The sequence below is a fragment of the Capricornis sumatraensis genome, chromosome 1 (assembly GCF_032405125.1).
Source record: "Capricornis sumatraensis isolate serow.1 chromosome 1, serow.2, whole genome shotgun sequence".
Classification (NCBI taxonomy): domain Eukaryota; kingdom Metazoa; phylum Chordata; class Mammalia; order Artiodactyla; family Bovidae; genus Capricornis; species Capricornis sumatraensis.
Genome location: NC_091069.1, coordinates 5547070 through 5567791, shown reverse-complemented (window position 1 = coordinate 5567791; position 20722 = coordinate 5547070). Strand labels below are relative to the sequence as shown.

Here is a 20722-nt window from a genome sequence, read left to right as displayed (position 1 = left end):
AACCAGGGCTGGGAAAACTAACATTCACGCAGGAATTCAGTAATGAGTAAGAAAGACAAAAGTGGCTGTGTCCATAGAGCTTGCCTTTGATGGGACGTGGGGGGATCAGTCTTTAAGAGTTTAATTTCAGATAATTTTAAGCACTACGAGGAGAGGAACTTCTCTGGTAGTCCAGCGGTTAAGACTCCACACTTCCTATGTGGAGGGTGCAGGTTCAGTCCCTGGTTGGGGAACTAAGATCCCACATGCCATGTGGCCTGACCAAAAAAAAAAGCAAAAAGAGTACTGTGAAGAGAACAAGATGATGTGGTAGTGTTCAGGGAAGCTTACTTAGGTCCAATTGTCCGGAAATGCCTTTCTGAGAAAGTCTCATAAATCTCTCTTTTTACATTTGTTTCTTTGATTTAGGATCAAGGCAGGTTCATTCACTGAGACTGGTTGATAGGTCTCTTCAGGGTCTTTGATTGCCCTTCCATGTCTGTCCTCCTTTTCTTTTTCCTCAGAATACAGCTGTTGAACACAGCAGGTTGTTGGTCCTGTTAAGATCGCACACTCCTGTTCTGATTGCATCCCTGTGGTGTAGCTTCTGATTAACTTGTTCCTCTGTCCCTTCCTGTGAAATGGTGCTTGGGTCTGGAGGCCGGATGAAATTCTCAGGGTTTTTGGCAATTTTTAAATTCTGGATCTTGAACACTGACTCCCTCTTTAATGGTGTAAATGTACTGTTAGTTTTTTGGTTGTGGTAAGTTTTTTATGGTTTCTGTTTTGGAGCTTTACACAGTGGATGGGATGATAAGATGTCTGCTTCATACTAATCAAGGATCGGGGGCAGAACATGGGGCTGTGGGTGATGCTCAGCTGGCTGTGAGTCATGGGTGAAGCTAGGTGGTGAGTACGTGGGTTCGTTGTGCCCCTCCATAGGGACTTTTGAGATCTTCCATAATTTAAAGTTCTTAAAACTATTATTATTTACTCTAATTAAAATGAATGGGCTATTCTAACCCACTTCTGAGGATATAGTTTAACTGTCAATTCACATTCACTTCAGTGAAGTGTTACCCACTTCTACTCATTTCTACAGATAGCCATTATTTTTTAAATCATATTTTTTAAAATAGAGTGAACCATCTGAAGTTGCTGGGGTTTGTGGGGCTTTTTGTTGTGGTTTTTTTTTTTTTTTTTTTTTTCCTTTCCTATAGGGCAAAAAACGGTCTCTCTATTGGCCATTTTCCTGTTTCAGCTGGATCCATGGAAGTCAGCTGAGAAACCTGGTATTCTCTGTTTTCCACACACATGCATATTTGTCATGTCTTCATTCCTTTGGAAGTCAGTTCACTAGTTATCAAAGCCTGTGCTCTTATGATTGGATTTCATTCCAAGTTTTAAAAATCAGTCATCATTAAATGGGTGTATTAAACAGTTTCTGTTGTTTTTAAAGAAGTTTAAAGGGGCAGGGGTGGGGGGGCGGGAGACAAGCAAGTACCTTAAGTAGGTTGCCCTCAGATAAAAATGAGCCTGTCCTGTTCAAGGCACGAAAGAAGGCGGGGGATAAAGGGTGATGCTGAGAGATGGACGGGGCCAAAGCGCGTAGTTTCTTTTCAGAGTTTGTAAGCAGGAGCAGAGCGACTTGACTGCTGTCTTCAAGTGTTCTTCTAGCTGCTGTGTGAGCAGGGTCACAGGGGAGCAGCACGCCGGTGGCCCCTTCCTGCGGTCCAGTCCTGGTTGGGCAGTTCAGACTGCAGGCGGCGACTGCATCCCTCCAGAGCAGGGGCCCGCTGGGAGCCTGTCTCAGGGACCGCCCGCTAGAGGTCTGGCTTCTTTGGGGGATTAAATGATTGCGTGTAAAGACCTTAGGAAAGTGCCTGCACAGAGGAAGTGCTCAGTCGCTGGCTGGTGGTTGTTGAAATACCAGCAACCATTTCTGAGAATGTCAGCTACATTTGAGGCACTTTTCTAAAGGGCACTACATTTCCAGCTGATTTATGTCACCCAGTGTTGGGAGGTGAGTAGTTTATTTTCCCCATCTTTCAGAAGAGGGACTTCGGCACCTCTCCACCTACGCACCCCCCCAGAAGGGGGCTCCTGTTAGGTTCCTGCACACAGCAGCCCGTCTCTACTGGCCCACTGTATTCTTCGTTACCAGCCAGCGAGTAACGTATCTAACTAGTGTTAATGGCCCCTCAAATCTAGCACCTGTCTTCCTTAAAGAACTAGTTCCTCAGCAGAAGTACGTGTGGTGCTGGGTCCAGCTCTGTGTCAGCATGCGCCTGCATTAGCAGCACCTTCAGGGTGTGTGATTTGCTGATTTGGACAGGACTCAGCTGTGGTCATCATTTCAACAATGGAGCTAATTTAAGCTTATTTCTGCAGCACTGGGAAAGTCATTATGAAATAGAAGTGCACAAATTGGGAGAAAAGATTGTGTGAATCACTGATAGTCGGTTGCTGATGAGTTCAGCCAAACACAGGATGAATGAAAATAAGTGATGCCCATCATAACCTAGAAATGTATTTAAACCTTCACATTTGGGAGAGCTCCCAAGGGTTGGGTTTCCCTGCCCCAGGAATCAGGGCAGGTAAACTGTTCGGGCTCCCACCTACCACAAGTGATGTTTTCAGAGAACTGGCAACGTAGAATAACTTGAGAACGTGTGGTTGTAGGGATCATTCCATCCAGAGTTCAGCTTCCTCTCTGGTCGTTAGAACATCTGCACCAGCAGGGATCAGCGTTCCCTTGCTCGTTCCATCTGCACAGCTGTGAGCTGCTCTCTGTGGACGGGGCCTGCCATTTTACCGTGACCTCTCATCCTCCCTGGCTTCCTGTCCCTTTTGTCTCCTAGCAGTCGTCCTCTTCCAGCGGCAGCGTGTTTGGGTCTGGAAACGCTGGAAGAGGGGGAGGCTTCTTCAGCGGCCTCGGAGGAAAACCCAGCCAGGATGCAGCCAACAAAAACCCATTCAGCTCGGCCAGCGGGGGCTTTGGGTCCACAGCTACCCCAAGTAAGTTCAGAAACTTTCCTGGTCTCTGGGTCCCCTGATGTCATTGTCATTCTCTTGGCAGTATCAGAGCTTCAGTGACAAGGGTAGCAAGGGAGGAAAGGTCTGGAAGGCCCATTTAAAATCTCTCCCCCAGAGCAGTGCGGTCTGTTTTGATTTTGTTTTTCATTTTGGGGTTTTTAATGAGATGTCCTATATAACCATGAAAAGACATCAGAGCTGCAGGGAGAGAGGATCTATGCACTGAGCTACTCCCATCATCTCTCCCAAGGCCCACATTGCTCTGTTTCTTAGGACTGAGATGACTTGAAATGAATGCAAGCAGACAAGCATAAAAGAGAGCAGCCGAACAGGCTGGGTGTGCTCGGAGGAGCATCTGGATTTTCATTTGTGTTGGACTTGCTTTGAATTTGCTTTAAAATACAGCTACTGTAGAGAAATGTCACACAAAAGTTGAAGCCATCATTATTTCTCAGCTGTTACACTTTTGTCTTATTTTCAAACGAAGCTGTATCTTTGTGCTGGTACTTTCTTCTTCAGCTAATTCCTTGTTGATCTGTCTATTCGTGATTGGAAATGAAAGAAATTTGTTTGTTTAAATCTTCTAAAAAAACAATATTGTGTTGCTGATGAAGACTGAGTTGGGAAGTCAGGCACCTGTCAATCTTCATCTTAGCTGCTGTCATTAAATATGCACCACCAGAAGCTTCTCTCATCTGTGTGATCATTACATGATCGCTCATTGGGAAAGACCCCAATGCTGGGAAAGATTGAGGGCAAGAGGAGAAGGGGACGACAGAGGATGAGATGGTTAGGTAGCATCACTGACTCAATGAACATGAGTTTGAACAAACTCAGGGAGATAGTGAAGGACAGAGGAGCCTGGCATGCTGCAGTCCATGGGGTAGCAAAGAGCTGGACACACCTGAGCAGCTGAACAACAAGGCATTGGGCGCTAATGTTCTCCAGATGGGACAGAGGTTTCCTTGATGATGAGGCTCATGTAGTTACAAGCAAAACTCTCTTTCCTGAGACTCACATATTGACAGATCAGTTATTTTGATGTCACTGTTTATCTAGTAATATGCAAGGAAAGATTGTAGTGAAGATACACACACATCTTTAAAGTTGCAAAATTATATAATCAGAAATTTTTGTTCTGCTAGTAGGAATTTAGAACCTAAAACAGAGAGATCTTAGAACTCGAGTACAATAACAGTTTTTGAAAACTGTAGGGTTGATTTCCTTTAGGATTGACTGGTTTGATCTCCTTGCTGTCCAAGGAACTCTCAAGAGTCTTCTCCAGCGCCACAGTTCGAAAGTATCAATTCTTCTGCACTCAGCCTTCTTTATGGTCCAACTCTCACATCTGTACAGGACCTACTAGAAACGCGTAGCTTTGACTCTATGGACCTTTGTCAGTGAAATGAAATCTCTGCTTTTTAATATGCTGTCTAGGTTTGTCATAGCTTTTCTTCCAAGGAGCAAGCGTCTTTTATTTAATTTTATGGCTGCAGTCACTGTTCACAGTGATTTTGGAGCCCAAGAAAATAAAGTCTGTTACTGTTTCCGTTTTTTCCTCATCTCTTTGTCAGGAAGTGATGGAATCAGATGCCATGATCTTAGTTTTTTGAATGTTGAATTTTAAGCCAGCTTTTTCACTCTCCTCTTTCACCTTCATCAAGAGGCTCTTTAGTTCTTCTTTGCTTTCTGCCATTAGGATGGTGTCATTAGTTTCAGATGTGGCCATCCCCATTTTATCAATAAAGATATAGATTCAGAGAGAGGGTGTGGGCTTCCAGAGGTAACAGCCATTAAGTAGTGTAAGAGGGGTTTCATCCAAGCATGTGTGCAGAGCTCTGATCCACCGTGTTGCCTCCTGAGATCTTCCAGCCCCGCCATGGAATGGAACCCCTCCCTGTGCACCCTGTCTGATGGCCCTCATGCTTGCTTTGCATGGCATTCATTGAACACGCTCCCCTGCAGATAGATCAGAGCACAGACTGGGAGGCCAGCCCCTCCCCTGGTGACATTTAGACCCCGGGCTGCGTAGTCCTGGAGCTGCCCTCCTTAGCCCTGAAAAACAATTGGAACTAACTATGCAGTGATCTCAGAAGACAAGCTAGGGATATGACTGGTGCTTGGTGCTGGAGTGTTCTGTATCCTGAAGTTCACACTGCAAAGGTTTCTCCTTTCTTTCTTCCCGGGAGACTCTACCAAAGACACAGGTAACCCCTGGGGCCATGTGAATTATGTGTGAGGAAACCTTGACTCAGGAAGGCTTAGTCCTTTCCCATCAATTATTACGTTTTCTAAGCCAAGGCTGACTGCACCACTCATTTATCCCCCTGTAATGTCTTTGAACATCCTAAAGACCAAGGAGTCTTAAAGAGATAAAGGGATAAAGAAGCCCAAAGGCTTGTAAATGTTCTCTGACCTCCCCGGAATTCAGGTCTTCCAACACGGTTCCAGTAAAATCATTTCACCTCTGTATTTCTGGTTTCTCCAAGAGGAGATCTAGTCTCTAATCTTACACTTGGAATTTTTGCCTTGTTAGCACTAACAAAGTCAGAAAATCATCGCCCTCTCTTCTTGAAATACCAAATGAAAGGAATGGCTGGGAAGCCTGGTTTTTGTTTCCAGTATCAGATGCACTGCCATTGAAGGGATCTAATGTAATCCTCAGTCACCTTGGATCAGGAAAGGATCAGACTGCTCAAGAGGGCATTTTGCAGGCTCCACTAGGGGATATGTAGCCCCCTGGGACCATATATGATGGTGATGAAAAGGAATTTGCTACCCACGCATGCTGTCAGTGCCTGACATGTTCACAGCCAAGCTCTTAGACTGTCAGCAATAGTTTTACAGAGCAGGTGACCATGCCGTGGTCTGGGGCTCTGTGTTACTGGCGCATGGAAATTAGAGATGGTTGGGTCCCTGAGATGAGGCTCTGCACTTGCTGGATTGTGGATCAAGAGCATTGAAACCAGAAGTGTTAACATAGTTGCATCTCACTGGGGTTGGATTGGCAGCAGATCAAGAAGAGAGGCCCTGACCTTGACAGGTTAGTGGTGGACCCCCTCTTCAGACAGCTCGTCTTGGAGAGTTACCCTCCACGCTTCTCCCATCCATCACCCTCCCTGTGAGCACCTGTCTGGCCCATGCAGGTGTCTGTACGTCTCTCTTGGTGCTGTGCAGTCAGCTCTCCACACCCACCCAGAGCATGTCATTGCAGCCTCCTGTCCATGCCTGTGTCTGAGCAGTGATCCTCTTTAAAGAGAGCAGTTTGCTGCCTTACTGTGGGTGCAAGCTCATTGTAATAAAACACCCATCACAGCAGGGTGGGGAAATGTGAGTCATCCCTCTCCGCTCCTCCCAGTAAAGGGTTAAAGAAAAGTTCCTGTTACACAGCATGCTCCCCAGGAGCGTCCGTGTTTTTGACTTTTGGCAGTTTATATGTTGCCTGTCAGATCTGCAGTACCTGCGACAAAAAACTTGACCCCCATCTTGATTTTTAGGAGCTCAATTCCTTTTTTCCTTTAATTCTTGGAGCCAATTCAGCTGAGGGAGCAACCCACCATATAAGCATCTAAAAGGTCAAGGGCTTACTCTGAACCTCTTAGAAAGAGGAAGTGAGACTGGAAGTCCTGCTGGCCTCTTATGTTCTTCAGAACATCCCGAGCTTCCATCCAACCAGAAGGAGGAGCAGCGGGATCTTTCCTATTGTGCCTGCATTCTCTGTGCAGAGCCGGCAATGGCAGGCATGTAAGAGGAGGATTGGAAGTCAGTGTGCCCAGTTTGAATTCACTCTAGCTTTGTTTTCTCTAGTTTTGACAAAATTTGAAGTTGGTCTTCATGTGAGAAGATCCATGAACACCAGCCCCGTTCTTCAGAAGCCGAGTCTCGTGTGGCCGCGGGGTGGGCCCCCCGTTGGACACATCTGCTACCTGTGGGCTCACAGGTGCATTTCTGCAGAAGAGCCCTTCCTTGGAACCTGTTGCCTCCCTTTGTTTTGTGCCTGTAACATCATATCAGGAAATCCTGAGCCTGGGCACTGGAATGATTACAAGCTTGTCATGAAGATACATACACATCAGAGGAGGTTTCTGTCTCACTGCCACCCAGCATCCTTGGGTCCTAGACTTCTTTGTCACTCCCTTCTCCCCAAATGCCTAGTGAGATTTCTTCCTTCTCTGTTTTGAGGAGTATATAAGGACATCTTTCTTCTTCTGACTTCCCTCACACATGTTCTTCATCTCTTCAGATACATCTAACCTGTTCGGAAACAGTGGAGCCAAGACATTCGGCGGATTTGCCAGCTCATCATTTGGAGACCAGAAGCCTGCTGGCACTTTCAGCTCTGGAGGAGGAAGCGTGGCCTCCCAAGGCTTTGGGTTTTCCACTCCAAATAAAACAGGTACTGCTCTGCCTATTTGCTATGCTTATGGTTACACGTGTTTGTAATATGCATAGACTTGGAAGCAGAGCTCTCCAGGCTGGTTCTCGAGGGAGGTGACTGGAATGCAGATGAAGATACTCTTCCGCCAAATTCATTCTCTTCATTGAGCATCTACTACATTCCTGACACTGCTCTCTGTCTCCGGAGACATACTAAGCACAGAATGCATGTCATGCAGCCCTTAACAGAGTGTAGTGTCTTCATAGGGAAGAAAACATTGTGGATATTTACAGTTGCATTTAACAACCAAAGAAGGGAGCCTATAAGACTGTAACTTGAAGCATAAACAGGAAAGCATCCTGAGTCATATTTGCTTGGATGCCCATTACCTGTGATGGGTAAGACAGATGGTCCGTGTAATTTCTTATGTCTATATCATTTTGTCCTACCCAAGTCACTTTTTTTTTAACTTTTTATCAAGTATAATCACATAACTATATCACATGCTCTTGTATGTATACAGTTTGCATAGCATAATGATACAACACAATTAATTTTCACTTTTAGAATATACCTACCTAGGGATAAAGAACATTGCAGTACTACTTTTTATCCCAGCATCACTTGTAAAATGTATATTTGTAAACTGTGTGGCTTTTTTTTATAATCGTGTATTATTATACTTGCAATTAAAGATTTTAAAGAACAGTATATATTTACCTGCAAAAAAAAATCCTTCATCTCTGTCAGCTGCCCCATCTATCCTATTTCTGTGTCTGAGCTCTACAGAGGGGCTGCATACCTGCCCTTGTCTTGTGGAAAATTGTGTCAAAAGATTTTGGGGGGCAAGGAGCCTTAACCTGCTGAGCAAGAAGTTCGTTTAAGCAAATGCCCCACAGGTGAGCAGGCAGGATGCTTCCCCAGGCGTGTATTGGGGACTCTGTGTGGGGATCACAAAGGAAGGACCCTCCGGAAGGAGCAGCCGCCTGGATGCCTCTGACGGGAGCGTGGCTGCCCCGAATTAGTACCTGGAATCCCACCTTTCAGAACTGAAGTTACTGCGGTTTCCTAATGCACTGGGCACCTGTACTCAGACCTGTGCCTGGCGTGGGTCAGTCTTTGCTAGCTTTTGATGCTCTCTCCTAGAATCTGAAGTGGAATAGGAATGAGCACCACAGCTGCATTTTGCAGCTTTGAGTGATTTAAAAACACTTCCTGCAGAGAGTGATTTAAAAACAAAAGGGCTGCAAATCTTTTGGTCCCAGTTAACAGGGCAAGTAGGACTTGACTAAGATAGTTTTTTTTTTTTTTTTAAGATAGTTTAGTTTATTAATCATCAAGACCTTTTAACTTATCTTTTGAGGAACCTGATCATGTTTTCTTCAACTCTTGTGTCTTCTCTGTTGTTCCTTATCCTGGGGTCACGTTCCAGTCGAGTTGAGAACTGACCCTTTTATTTTTTCAGTCTGAGAGAAAATGCATCCACCCACTTTTCAGACTGGTTTTTCCTATTTGATGACTTGCCCCATGGAACCACCTCGATTGAGGACTCCAGGAATTTCAGATTGTGGGTTTGGGTGGGTCTGTAAAAAATTCCAGAAGCAGCCCTCCTCCCTTGAGTACAGTTGCAGTAAAAAATAACACCACTGGAGATGATTTGAACAGAGGACAGGAAGTGGAACAGACTGACAGTGACCTGCTGCCCCAGTCCACTGGGTCACGCCATGTTCTGCCGCCGGAGTTACTGGCTTTGGTGGCAGTGGAGGGGGCAGCGTGGTGGTGAGGTGCTGGGTGGTCGTGTGGTCACCCTGCCTTTATTCCCATCCAAGCTCTGTCGCTCACCAGTGGCTCATTCTAGACATGGGGCATCTTCTCTGAGCCTCGGTGTCCTCCCCTGTGAAGTCAGGGTCCCGGGTTTACAGGGAGGATTGAAACTGGTAAACAGTACCTGCCACATGGAGGGCCCTCAGTAAATCGGATATCTTATTGAATACTAAACTCCTGTCTCTTTTGGAGAAGAAAATCATGAAAATGTAAGCATCTAATAAAATTGGAACCCTCAGCATCAGGAGTGAGCTGTCTGTCTCCAACAGTGAAGCCCGGATCACCGTTCATTCTCTTCTCTAGTCTAGCTGTGAGGTGGATCCGTTGTTTGGGGGCGTTGTGTGTACCCGTGTAATCTCCTCTCTCCATCCAGTGTACTTTCTGTATCGTTGTGACTTCTCATTTTTCACTCACCTTCCACCAGGAACTCTGAACAATATTGAGTACAAAGTACTAGGTGAAGGTCTGTGTGTCCAGGAAGAAAGTGTAACCAGATCCATGATCAGTCTTAAATAATTCAACTGCAAGGGTTTTTTAGCACTTTTTTTTTTCCAGTCTGTTATATTTGTAACCCAGCAGTCTCCATTATCATGGCTTGGAATTTCACTCGAGGTTTTAAAATACAGACTGTAGACCCAAACGTGAGCCCGCACGAAAATCGCCTTCTCAGTTGTGCTCCTGCTGTTCCTGGTGAATGAGCAAATGACCGAACCAGAGAGCAGCAGCTAGCTAAGGCGTTCAGCTGCCAGCCTTTCACATCCAGCGTTTGCTCTTGCCTGATGCAGGCAGCAGAAGCTTGTGGGTGATTACACTCATAATAAGAAGGCCTGGGTGATCCCTCTAACACCGGGATTCACTTTCGACTTGGGCGAGAATGAGGGCCCCATCTTGCTGGTCCAGTCGCCTCCTGGCTTGGCCTGGGCCACCATTTCTCCCTTCAGAGCACACCTCTTGTACCGTTTTGCTGTGTTCTGTTCAATAGACGCTCGGCGAGTGTCTCTGCTAATGTCCTAGAACGATGTCAGCAGAGTCTTGGGGTTTGGGAATCCTCCTCGGGGGCAGGAAGAACAGTCAGGCAAGGGCCTTCTGTCTTGCCACTTGACAGGCATCTACCGGTCGGGGGAGGCGGCCCTGGGCACACCTGGCCCTTCATGTGCGGCCACCTGCGTGGGTGCCGCCCCTGTGGGCCTGTGTCCACGTGAGCAGCAGTGCCGGGAGCCTGCCCACGGGCTGGTAGACTCAGGGCTCGCCTTCCCGGCTGATGGAGGGTTCTGTCTCATTCATACAGCAGCCGTCCTCCAGACAAGAAACACAGTGTGCCTTTTTTTATTGAGGAGTAGTTCCTGACTACAGAGAGAGAGCTTTTTGTTAATTCTTCTGTGCAGGGAGAGGGAGACTCCTAAGAGAGACGGAGAGGCATCCGGCTGTAAATAAGTAACGAGCTCCTGGCCGAGTGCCAGCGCCCCGCGGCGCTGCGTCTCCTCTGAACCCAGCTCGCAGGTCCTCCCTGAGAGGGGACCGTGAGCCTCTAATTCATGTTTCTGTGAAGCTAGAGAGCTTGCCTATGTGATGATAAGTAATAAACTCTGACCATTTTGACAGCTGGGTAGGGATTGAATCTCTTGCATGTGACTTTTCAGTGAAGAGTCTCAAAACATGGCAGGGGGGCCAGGTGGGGGCCTGATGTGGCCAAGCTGGTTCTTCATGGCAGTTGGATCTCACAAAACGTGGAGCTGAGGAGTCCAGCTTGCCTCTGGGAAGGCCCGGGGAGCTCACAGACAAACATGAGGTCTCCTGGGTTCTTAGAACTCCAAGATGTGCTCCTACGTGGACCGCAGACCCTTCTGCTGGAAATGGAGGGGGTGGCGGTTTGGTTGGGTTTGGGTTTATTATTTTGCTGATAGAAGGGGTGTTGCCCTTTGCTATAATTTTTTGAATTTGAAGTTCTAATGTATTTTCCCCTTTCTCCTTCTTCCTCTTTTGATTTGGTTTCTCACTGCTCATTGTCTTCTCTTCCTGTCTCCTCCTTTATTTCTCCCTGTTTCTCTTTGTTTGCCTCTGTTTTGCTCAGGTGGCTTCGGTGCTGCTCCAGTGTTTGGCAGCCCTCCTACTTTTGGGGGATCCCCTGGGTTTGGAGGGGTGCCAGCATTCGGTTCAGCCCCAGCCTTTACAAGCCCTCTGGGCTCGACGGGAGGCAAAGTGTTCGGAGAGGGCACTGCTGCTGCCAGCGCGGGAGGATTCGGGTAAGCACCCCGGGAGAGGCCAGAGGAAGCCCCCAGGCTCGGGTCAGCAGAAGCACTGGGGCCCAGTACTCCTGTTTTGAAAAGAAAATTCTTCTGTTTCCCCTTTTCTTGACTAAGCTGAAATTCCCTTCCTCAAAATCCGCAAACCAGTCACTCCGGGATTCCTGTTCTCTACAAGGATAAGGCCAGACTCTGTCCAGTTCTTGGTGGACATGAGCCGCGTTCCTGTCCCCTCATAGGTGTCTGGCAGATCCCTGCTCTCCTAGCAGAGCTAAAGGATTGGTTAAAGGAAGAAAAACAGTCTGCCCTTACTGCAAGATTGCCCCTCGTGTGGTGACTTGTGTTAGGAAATTCCGAAGGAACAGTTTTTACCAAATTCTTTTCTCTTGCTATTGCTGTCCCTGAGCAGACAGCTCCTTAAGCCCCCTGCTGCACTGCAGACCCCCAGCGTAGGACTCCCACCCACAGTCCCCAGGCCAGCTTCCACAGGCACCGTCTGGGCCCTGGACACATTGCAGAGTCTCCAGGGCCGCTCTGCCTTCAAGGCTGCTCTTACTGCTTGGTGTATATGCTCACTTGAAAATGCCATAGTAGAGATTTGCTCCAGAGGGCCCCAGAAATTCAGTCTGGTTACCAAAACCTCAAGGAGAAAATAGCCTTCACCACATCACAAAATCCCAGTGAAATATATGTGGTGATGACTACAAAGTGTCTCATTCGAAGGAAGTATGGATGTCTAAAGTTACTGTCTGCTGGGCCTTTCACAGCCCTCAACCCTGGCTCGGGACTCGTAACACTACAGAGCTGGCGGGTGGGGCCGGGGCCGTTTGGGAGCACTGTCAGGGCACATGGGATGAGTGCTGGCAAAGCGGGCGCATCTTTGTCTCGAAAGTAAACTCAAATGGAGCCCCTGCTCACTACCTCCTCACCTGTCCATGAAAGAGGCTGGTGCAGACATGCTGGCAAGTTTCTAGGAAAGTGAGCGAGTTGATACATTGCTTCTTGGATTTCATGTAGAGACTGATGGGTCTCTTAAGCTGCTCCCAGGAAGTCAGGAAACCCAAAGTTAAGGAAAGCTTTGAAAGGAGAGTTGGGGTCGACTTAAACCAGTTTTCTGGCAGGTTCCGACAGATACTGTTTTTTGCAGTGGCCACCCAGCACATGATATTACAAAGTTGCTGGAAGGTTTGTAGTTGACTGGGAATCTTGAGGTTTTTATTTATTTATTTGAAACCAGCTATTTTCTTCACTAGCAAAAAAAAAGGATCAGGTTCTGCCCTGGCCAGGGGCTCGCCCACATAAATCCTGACTGGCTGGTTAGTTCCGAGTTGTCCAGCAGAATCAAGCACCAGTTTTGGTGGGACATCTCCCAAAGAGCCCATCACCGTTCTTCAGGTCCCCGTCGTGAGTCTGTCTCTGACCCTGGCTGACACCTGAGGGCTTCCCACAGCCGTGTATGAGAGGTGAGATTAGCCCAGGACCAGTGACGTGGAAGTTCCAGACAGCAGAGGAAAACCCAAACACTGGACAAGTGGGGTTTCATACTGCAGCCCTTTATTTTTCTTCACAAAGCTGAGGCAAAGGTTTGCTCTGGGCTCTAGCCTACTTTCTCTGAGAGGCTGCCAGTTTAAACCAAGCTCATCACTTCGAATCATGTATGTCGCGCATCCTGAGACTCGGGAGGGGGGCCGACGCTGTCGGGCAGCAGAGGGACCGTGTGGCCACGCTAACCACAGTCTCCGTTCTCACCGGGACGCAGGTTCGGGAGCAGCAGCAACACCACGTCGTTTGGCACCCTCGCCAGCCAGAACGCACCGACTTTCGGATCGCTGTCCCAGCAGTCTGCTGGGTTTGGGAGCCAGAGCGGCGGATTCTCAGGCTTCGGATCAGGCGGAGGAGGTGGGCAGCCTGACCTCTCCCTACACTGTGGTCTCTCCTTTTGTTCCCCCAGTAAATGTCTGACAACCCTCACCCCTACCCTGACCCTCCAAAAGAATGAGTGATTTTACCTGGCTATTCAGTCTGGTACTTGAAAAGCTGAAAGTGCTGGAAAGACACAGTGTTCTTTTTAGGTTTTAATTAGACTTGTAACACTGTGCTCTTTCTTACCAAATAAAGAAATGGCTGACTTGACTTTTCTCTCAAGATTTGAGGACCCCAAAAAATATCCATTCTAACTAGACCTTGACGTAAAAGTCTAAACCAGAAGACTCAAAAGATATAGAAGAAAGTAAAAATAAGAGGTAGAAACTTTACAAAATGTCTTTCATTTGACACCCTACTTCTTCAGATAGTAGAATATCTTTGTAGCACACTTATGAGATGCAAAAGTTAGGCATTGTTATTATTTTACAAATGACACAGAAACCGCAAGGGGCCAGTTTGCTCAAAAGACTAGACAGTGAGCAGCAGGGCTGGCCCTCGAACCGAGTGTCTAGCTGCTCTGGCCTCAAGGAGAAGAGAGAGCAAGTGGATGGGGAAAGTAGAAAAAGCACGTTTTCTTGATGAAATGAGTTTGTGTGGCATCAGCAACAGTGAGAGGAGGCCTGCCGTGACCCTCTGCTGGCCACAGTGGAGATGGGACAGACCCTGAAACAGCCAGCAGACCACGCCCCTTCCTGCCCCCACCCCCTCCCGGCCTGCGTCTTATGGGAGGAGGGCTTCCTATGGAGACACAGGGAGGGGGCCACGGCGCCCTAGAGACCACCTTTGCCTTTCAGGCGTCTGTGTGTTCTAACTGCACCTTTTTCCTCTTTTTCAGGATTCGCCTTTGGATCTTCTAACTCGTAAGTACCCCTCTTCATTTTTGAGTCATTAAGTAAGGGTGGAGGCCTAAGCGGTATGTGAAAACGGTAGTTTTGGTCTGTTTGTACAGTTTGGTATCTATTTTTCCTGTTTAAAATCTTGTTCTGGAAATGGCATTTCAGCAGCAGGTTTTGGGCTGTGTGGACTTGCTGCTCTCAGTAGGCATGTGGCCGGAGGTTCCAGGCCTGGCCTTCTCCTGGGCCATGTGTAAGAGAGAGGACGGTGCCTCTGCTGAGCAGAGCCTGGAAGGCAGAACCCGAGAGATGCTTTTCCTTATTTCCCTGTTCATTCTCAGAAGCGCCCTGGGCTCCAAGCCCATCCCCAAGTCCTGTTTTTCTGTCCTCGCTTTCTGCGTCTGTGCAAAACTGCCTGACACTGGAAATTCCAAGTCCTGCTCTTTGAACACAGGCAGTTGCATGAGCTCCGGAGCCCTTCCTAGAGCAGTAGCTGACCTGCCTCTCCCGGCGCTTCCTTGCAGGTCTGTCCAGGGCTTTGGTGGCTGGAGAAGCTGAGTGGGTGTTGGCACTCCTTTCCATCCCTGTGACCCGGTGCGTTCTCAGCTCCCCTTCTCTGAGAAACTCTGCAGCAGTCCTCTGAACTGGATGCTCTCGTTGAAATACACCACCCCCTCAAAGAAACAGCAGAAACCAAACTCCAGAGGTGCCTGACTGCGTGTTCTGCGTTGCATTTTGTGTTGGTTGTCCCCCCCTGCTATTAAACTATTCGGTCTGTATCCACACGGAATGTGTATGGGCCTCCTCCGGTCACAGGCAGGGAGAAAGGTCCCCCATTTCTGGGCTCTGAGGAGCCTGCACCGCCTGCCGGTAGCCAGCAGTGTCTCTCTGCAGAGGCGGCCTCCAGAAGGGTCTGGCGCGGGCTGTGGCCAGGCTGGCGCTTCTCCCAGACGGGCCCCCAGAGGGAAGAGGTCACGTGCCGGCCAGCGCCTTTCTGAGGCCGTGACTTGCTGTCTCTTCTTCACTTCTTTCTGCTGCTCGGCATCAGGCCCCTCGAGGTGCCAGCATGGCAACTAGTTGGAGGGAAAGAAGCTCACCGACGCGGGCATTAGCCAAGTCTTGGAAGCGGCACAAGCCCCTCAGAGCGTGGGTGGCTGTGAGGAGCATGGAAGCAGCAGGGCCTGCAATGGCGGCACCGCCCTGGGAAGCCCTCAGCCCCTCTTCCCAACTTGGCTCTGGGCGCTGAGCATCCCACAAGTGATTCTCACACTCTGGCGAGGAGGTGGGCAGTCGATTGAGAAACCACTTTCATTCCAGCAGGCGCTGGTGATGTGGTTGACCGCCCCTGGCTCCTGTCTGTGAACTGCAGTGCTTGCAGACCTGGGTAGGCCCAGGAACTGCGACGACATCGCTGCTGCCCTCGGCCACCACACGCGTGTGCTAGCGTGGCCTGGAGGTCGAGTTCAGTCTTGCTGAAGTGCTTGTGAGGCAGAGTTCTTCAGATCTGGGCGTATTTCGTTCTTAGGCCTGTAACACCCTAGGCGGTTTCTGACAGACACTGCCTTGCACCAGGCGCAGGCAGAAGCGTATGTTACCTTTCAGGCTCAGAGTGGGACAGCCTGGCCATTAGCAGGGGAGGGGTGGAAAGGGACAATTATTTAGATTTTCGTATACTGGAAAGTTTTATTTTGAAACATTCTAATAAAAGTTTTCCACCCGATTTAGTGTGTCACATTGCAGCCAGCATGGCCTCGCTGCTAATGTGGGCTTGTGGGGAGGGTAGACCTCGGCGAGGAGCCGGGGCCACAGCCTGCCCTGCCGGCCCCCACTCTGCCAGGGGCTCTGGGTGACGCAGACCCACAGGCCCCAGGCCGGCAGCTTCTGGTTCAGCCGGACTGAGATGTGGCCTGGACGCCTCGGGCTGAGGTCAGCAGTTCCTGCCGCTCATCAGAAGAGGAGTCTGCCAGTGCAGCACGCTGGGTTTCGGGAGCCCCAGCGCAGGATTGGGTCCCTGGTGACTTCCCCTGTTTTCTGTGCAGTTTGTGAAAGAAGAGTGAGCGTCTATCCGTCCGTTGCACTAAACAGGGTAACTGCCTCCTTCAGAGAGCCTGGACTTCAGTCCTTTCATGGGGACCCTTTTGGTCCTCGAGGAATTGAAAAGCTCGTCTCCACCTGTTCTTGCGGGAGGCCCCTCAGCCACGGAGCTGGTTGCCAGACGTCCACATTCCTGGCCCAGGGTCCTTTCCTCCCGCGCGTGTGCTCCTGACGGGGCCATCTTGAGACAAAGGACCTTTGTCACGGCGGTGGGCCAGTGGCAGGCCTGGCTTTCACGGAGCAGTGTGACTGAGTGACAGGTGCTGACCTGCCCCAGCATGTCCCCCTGCTGACCGGCACCCACACAGAGCCATCTCCTGCCCTTCTGTTTCCCCCCCAGAGGCATTTTTTATAAATAGAAGCTGGTTTGGCCTAAACCCTTGACCTCAAATTCTCTGCTTAATCCCCCATCGAGGTGGCATGTGACATCTCTCCAGAAGGCTGTATCAGCTGTGCTCAGCCAGATAAGGTCCTGCACTCACCGGAGGGCGGCAGCCCTGAGGAATGCGCGGCTGATGTAAGAGCCCCTGCGAGTTCCTTTTTTGGGGTCTATTTCGCTGGTAGGTGGCAGGGGTCATCTCAACACGCAGCCAACATGCATCCCCTGAAACCCAAGCTCCCAGGATATCAGGCGGGGAGTGTAGCCTGCCCAGGGAGGAGGTGGCAGGGTTGCGCCTTTCCCAAGTAGGGGCAGACAGAGAGCAGCCAGTGGAGGGAGGGGGGTCGTGCCCCAGTAAGAAGCCCAGGACGGGGGTGCCCCCAGCTCTCGCAGAGCGGCCAGTGGCGGCAGAAGATGGGCAGTCACAGCAGGCCGGCTTTGTATCTCTGCTTGTGTAACTCAGGAAAGGCAGGAAGGAAGAGGAGGATGGCAGTTTAATGAGCTAGGTCGTGTTTTGCTAGACTTTGCCAGACCTAAATGTCGTTCATTCATAATTGGTGCTTCAGAAGGCATTGCAGTGATTGAGGCCAGAAATTGAGTTTCTCAGGGGCCAGATGAACCCAGCTCACAAACTGGATGCGTGAACCAAGTCCCTTTGCGTGTAGCTGTGGCCGTAGCACCCCCAGCACCTGAGCGGGTGGCCCCTCCATCCGATCCCCCCGCACCCCGCCCTGTCCCCACAAGCACCCTGGTTCTGTCTTCAGCCTTCCTTTCCGTCTCTGGCAGCCCCCAGAGATGTTTCTGAGTCAGGTCTCTGGCGCTGTGGAGAGGGTGTACGTTGCAGGTTGATCTCTCACCCTCACTGGCTCTGGAACCGGGACCAGTTTTCCCTTTTAGTCTCCCTTGGCAGTGAAATCCCAACCTTGGGGGCCCTTGTGAGGATGAAAGTAGGGTCCACCCCTGGAGCACCCAGCACAAAGTAGGTTCTCATTAAATGGTGGCTCTTCAGCCTACAGACCTCACCCTACGTCCCAGGTAAACAATTTTAGATAGATCCCCACGTCAGCCTCATCTGGTTTGTGATGGGGGGCATCTTCCACCTGGCTGTCCAGCCCTAGGCTTAGCAGATAGGGGACCACTCTGGGTGAGGGGTCATCCCCGCTTAACGAAGCTCTAACACAAGTGGGTCCATTTCCACCTGAGGTGCTGGCCCAGCTTTGAACCTCTGTTTTCAACAAGCTTCACAGGTGATTCCCACGAAGATGGTCTGTGCTCCACGTTTAGAGACAGTAAATACTTTCTCCCGAGGGAACATTCAAAAGTGACTCATTCTCATGGCCGTGTTTATTTTGTCACAAGTCCAGGGTGAGAAATCAAGTACCACGGAATGACGAGGAATAACAATAGCGCTGACAGATCTCAAATCAGGTGCAAATCTCCAGCCTTGGCCATTAGGTTTTCTTACTGGCAGAATGGGAGTGTATCAGGGCTAGTGCAAGGCACGATGGGCTTTCTTAATGTAAGCTGATATCAAGAGGTTTTTAGAAGGTTTGGGTGAGAAATTGGCTGCTCTGATTAAAGGACATGGTCTAGGGTGCTCTGTGTTACGTACCCTCTGAGCCGCCACAGATGCCTTTGTCATGCTGGCAGACCAACTTTTCAAAACCATTAAAAAGAAAGAAAAGGACACTTCTATAAAAATTGTGAACCTTCACTTGTGCCAATTAACTAATCAAGGTCTGTCGGTGGTTAACGACTCTTGGTCCAAAATCCGTAACTCGAAGGAATCTAGTGTTGCCTTTTACTGTTACCAACTTGGTCACCTAAAAAAGGGACTGCAGAAAATTTTTACAAATCGAGGACAGACTAGATTTCAGACCAGAATTTCAAGTTAAACAAGAATTAGGGGAAAAAAGGAATTAGGACTGCTCTGAGGAAACCTGGAGGGTCTTTCCCCTCCTCCTTTCTAACACCCTTGGGGACGTAGAAATGAATATACAAGGAGAAACGATTAAAACCCCAGTAGATACAGGAGCCACCTTCTCAGTTTTAAACCCTACCAAAATCAAAGGCTCCCTCCCCCAGAGGAATACCTCAGTGCAAATAGTGGGGATTTCCAGTGCACCCATTAAGGCTTTTAAATCATTACCTTTAGAGTTTAACTTAGCAGAACTTCAAAAACGTTCCTTTTTCCCAGTAGAAAGTACCCCTAGTCACCTGATAGGTAGAGATTCATTAGAAATATATGGCGCCCAGATTTCTTTAACTCCTAAGGGAGAAGTGTTTTGAGGTGTGAAAGATCAATCAGGTTTCTCTCTTCATACAATGTTCATAGCCCATGATAAAGCGGATGCAGAGCAAGGAAGACTGCTAGGCTTAGTGCCTAAAGAATCACAGGCATGTGACCCTGCTGACACGGGGAGAACCACCATTAGCATGCAGCTCGCTTCAGTTGCTTAGCCGTGTCCGACTCTTTGCGACCCTGTGAATCACAGCACGCCAGGCCTCCCTATCCATCACCACCTCCGGCATTCACTCATACTCACGTCCATTGAGTCGATGATGCCATCCAGCCATCTCATCCTCGGTCGTCCCCTTCTCCTCCTGCCCCCAATCCCTCCCAGCATCAGAGTCTTTTCCAATGAGTCAACTCTTCGCATGAGGTGGCCAAACTACTGGAGTTTCAGCTTTAGCATCAGTCCTTCCAAAGAACACCCAGGACTGATCTTCTTTAGAATGGACTGGTTGGATCTCCTTGCAGTCCAAGGGACTCTCAAGAGTCTTCTCCAACACCACAGTTCAAAAGCATCAATTCTTCAGTGCTCAGCTTTCTTTATAGTCCAACTCTCACATCGATACATGACTACTGGAAAAACCATAGCTTTGATTAGATGGACCTTTGTTGGCAAAGTAATGTCTCTGCTTTTTAATATGCTATCTAGGTTGGTCATAACTTTCCTTCCAAGGAGCAAGCGTCTTTTAATTTCATGGCTGCAGTCACCATCTGCAGTGATTTTGGAGCCCCAAAAAAGAAAGTCTGACACTGTTTCCACTCTTTCCCCATCTATTTCCTATGAAATGATGGGACCAGATGCCATGATCTTCGTTTTCTGAATGTTGAGCTTTAAGCCAACTTTTTCACTCTCCTCTTTCACTTTCATCAAGAGGCTTTTTAGTTCCTCTTCACTTTCTGCCATAAGGGTGGTGTCATCTGCATATCTGAGGTTATTGATATTCCTCCCAACAATCTTGATTCCAGCTTGTGGTTCTTCCAGCCCAGCGTTTCTCATGATGTAACTCTGCATATAAGTTAAATAAGCAGGGTGACAATATACAGGCTTGATGTACTCCTTTTCCTATTTGGACCTAGCTTGTTGTTCCATGTCCAGTTCTAACTGTTGCTTCCTGACCTGCATATAGGTTTCTGAAGAGGCAGGTCAGGTGGTCTGGTATTCCCATCTCTTTCAGAATTTTCCACAGTTTATTGTGATCCACACTGTCAAAGGCTTTGGCATAGTAAATAAAGCATTACCATAGACCACAATAACACCTGCCCAAGTCATCAGTATCCCTTGAAGCAGGAAGCTATAGCAGGAACCCTAGTGGTGGTGGTTTAGTCACCAAGCTGTGTCCAACTCTTCCAAATTCTCGGACTGTAGCCCACCAGGCTCCTCTGTCGATGAGATTTCCTAGGCAAGAATACTGGAATGGATGCCATTTCCTTCTCCAGGGGATCTTCCCAACCCAGGGGTCAAACCCACGTCTGCATTGCCAGGTGGGTTCTTTACTGCTGAGCCACTAGGGAAGCCCATAGAGGAAGTAAAACCCTTGATTATCAGCTTCCGTTAAGGAAGGGCTCACTGTCCCTTGCACTAGCCCTGGTAACACTCCCATCCTGCCAGTTAGAAAACCTAATGGCAAAGGTTGGAGATTGACACAGGATTTGAGATCTAGCAACGCTATTTTTATTCCTTGTCACTCTGTGGTACCTAACCCCATACCTTACTGTCCTATATCCCTAAAAACAGTG

The 20722-nt window shown here is 48.8% G+C and overlaps 1 protein-coding gene across 3 annotated transcripts in view; it reads left to right on the top strand.

Annotated features, from left to right (window-relative positions):
• NUP214 (nucleoporin 214) overlaps nucleotides 1-15854 on the top strand; it is an 89579-nt gene extending 73725 nt beyond the window's left edge. For all 3 annotated transcript variants that reach the window (XM_068963787.1, XM_068963780.1, XM_068963795.1), the window contains 6 exons: nucleotides 2841-2997; nucleotides 7259-7411; nucleotides 11289-11460; nucleotides 13220-13359; nucleotides 14222-14246; nucleotides 14744-15854. In XM_068963787.1, coding sequence (XP_068819888.1) covers nucleotides 2841-2997; nucleotides 7259-7411; nucleotides 11289-11460; nucleotides 13220-13359; nucleotides 14222-14246; nucleotides 14744-14777 — 681 coding nt within the window. In that variant the 3' untranslated portion in view covers nucleotides 14778-15854. The remainder of the gene's footprint in view (nucleotides 1-2840; nucleotides 2998-7258; nucleotides 7412-11288; nucleotides 11461-13219; nucleotides 13360-14221; nucleotides 14247-14743) is intronic.
• The last annotated feature ends 4868 nt before the right edge of the window (nucleotides 15855-20722 follow it).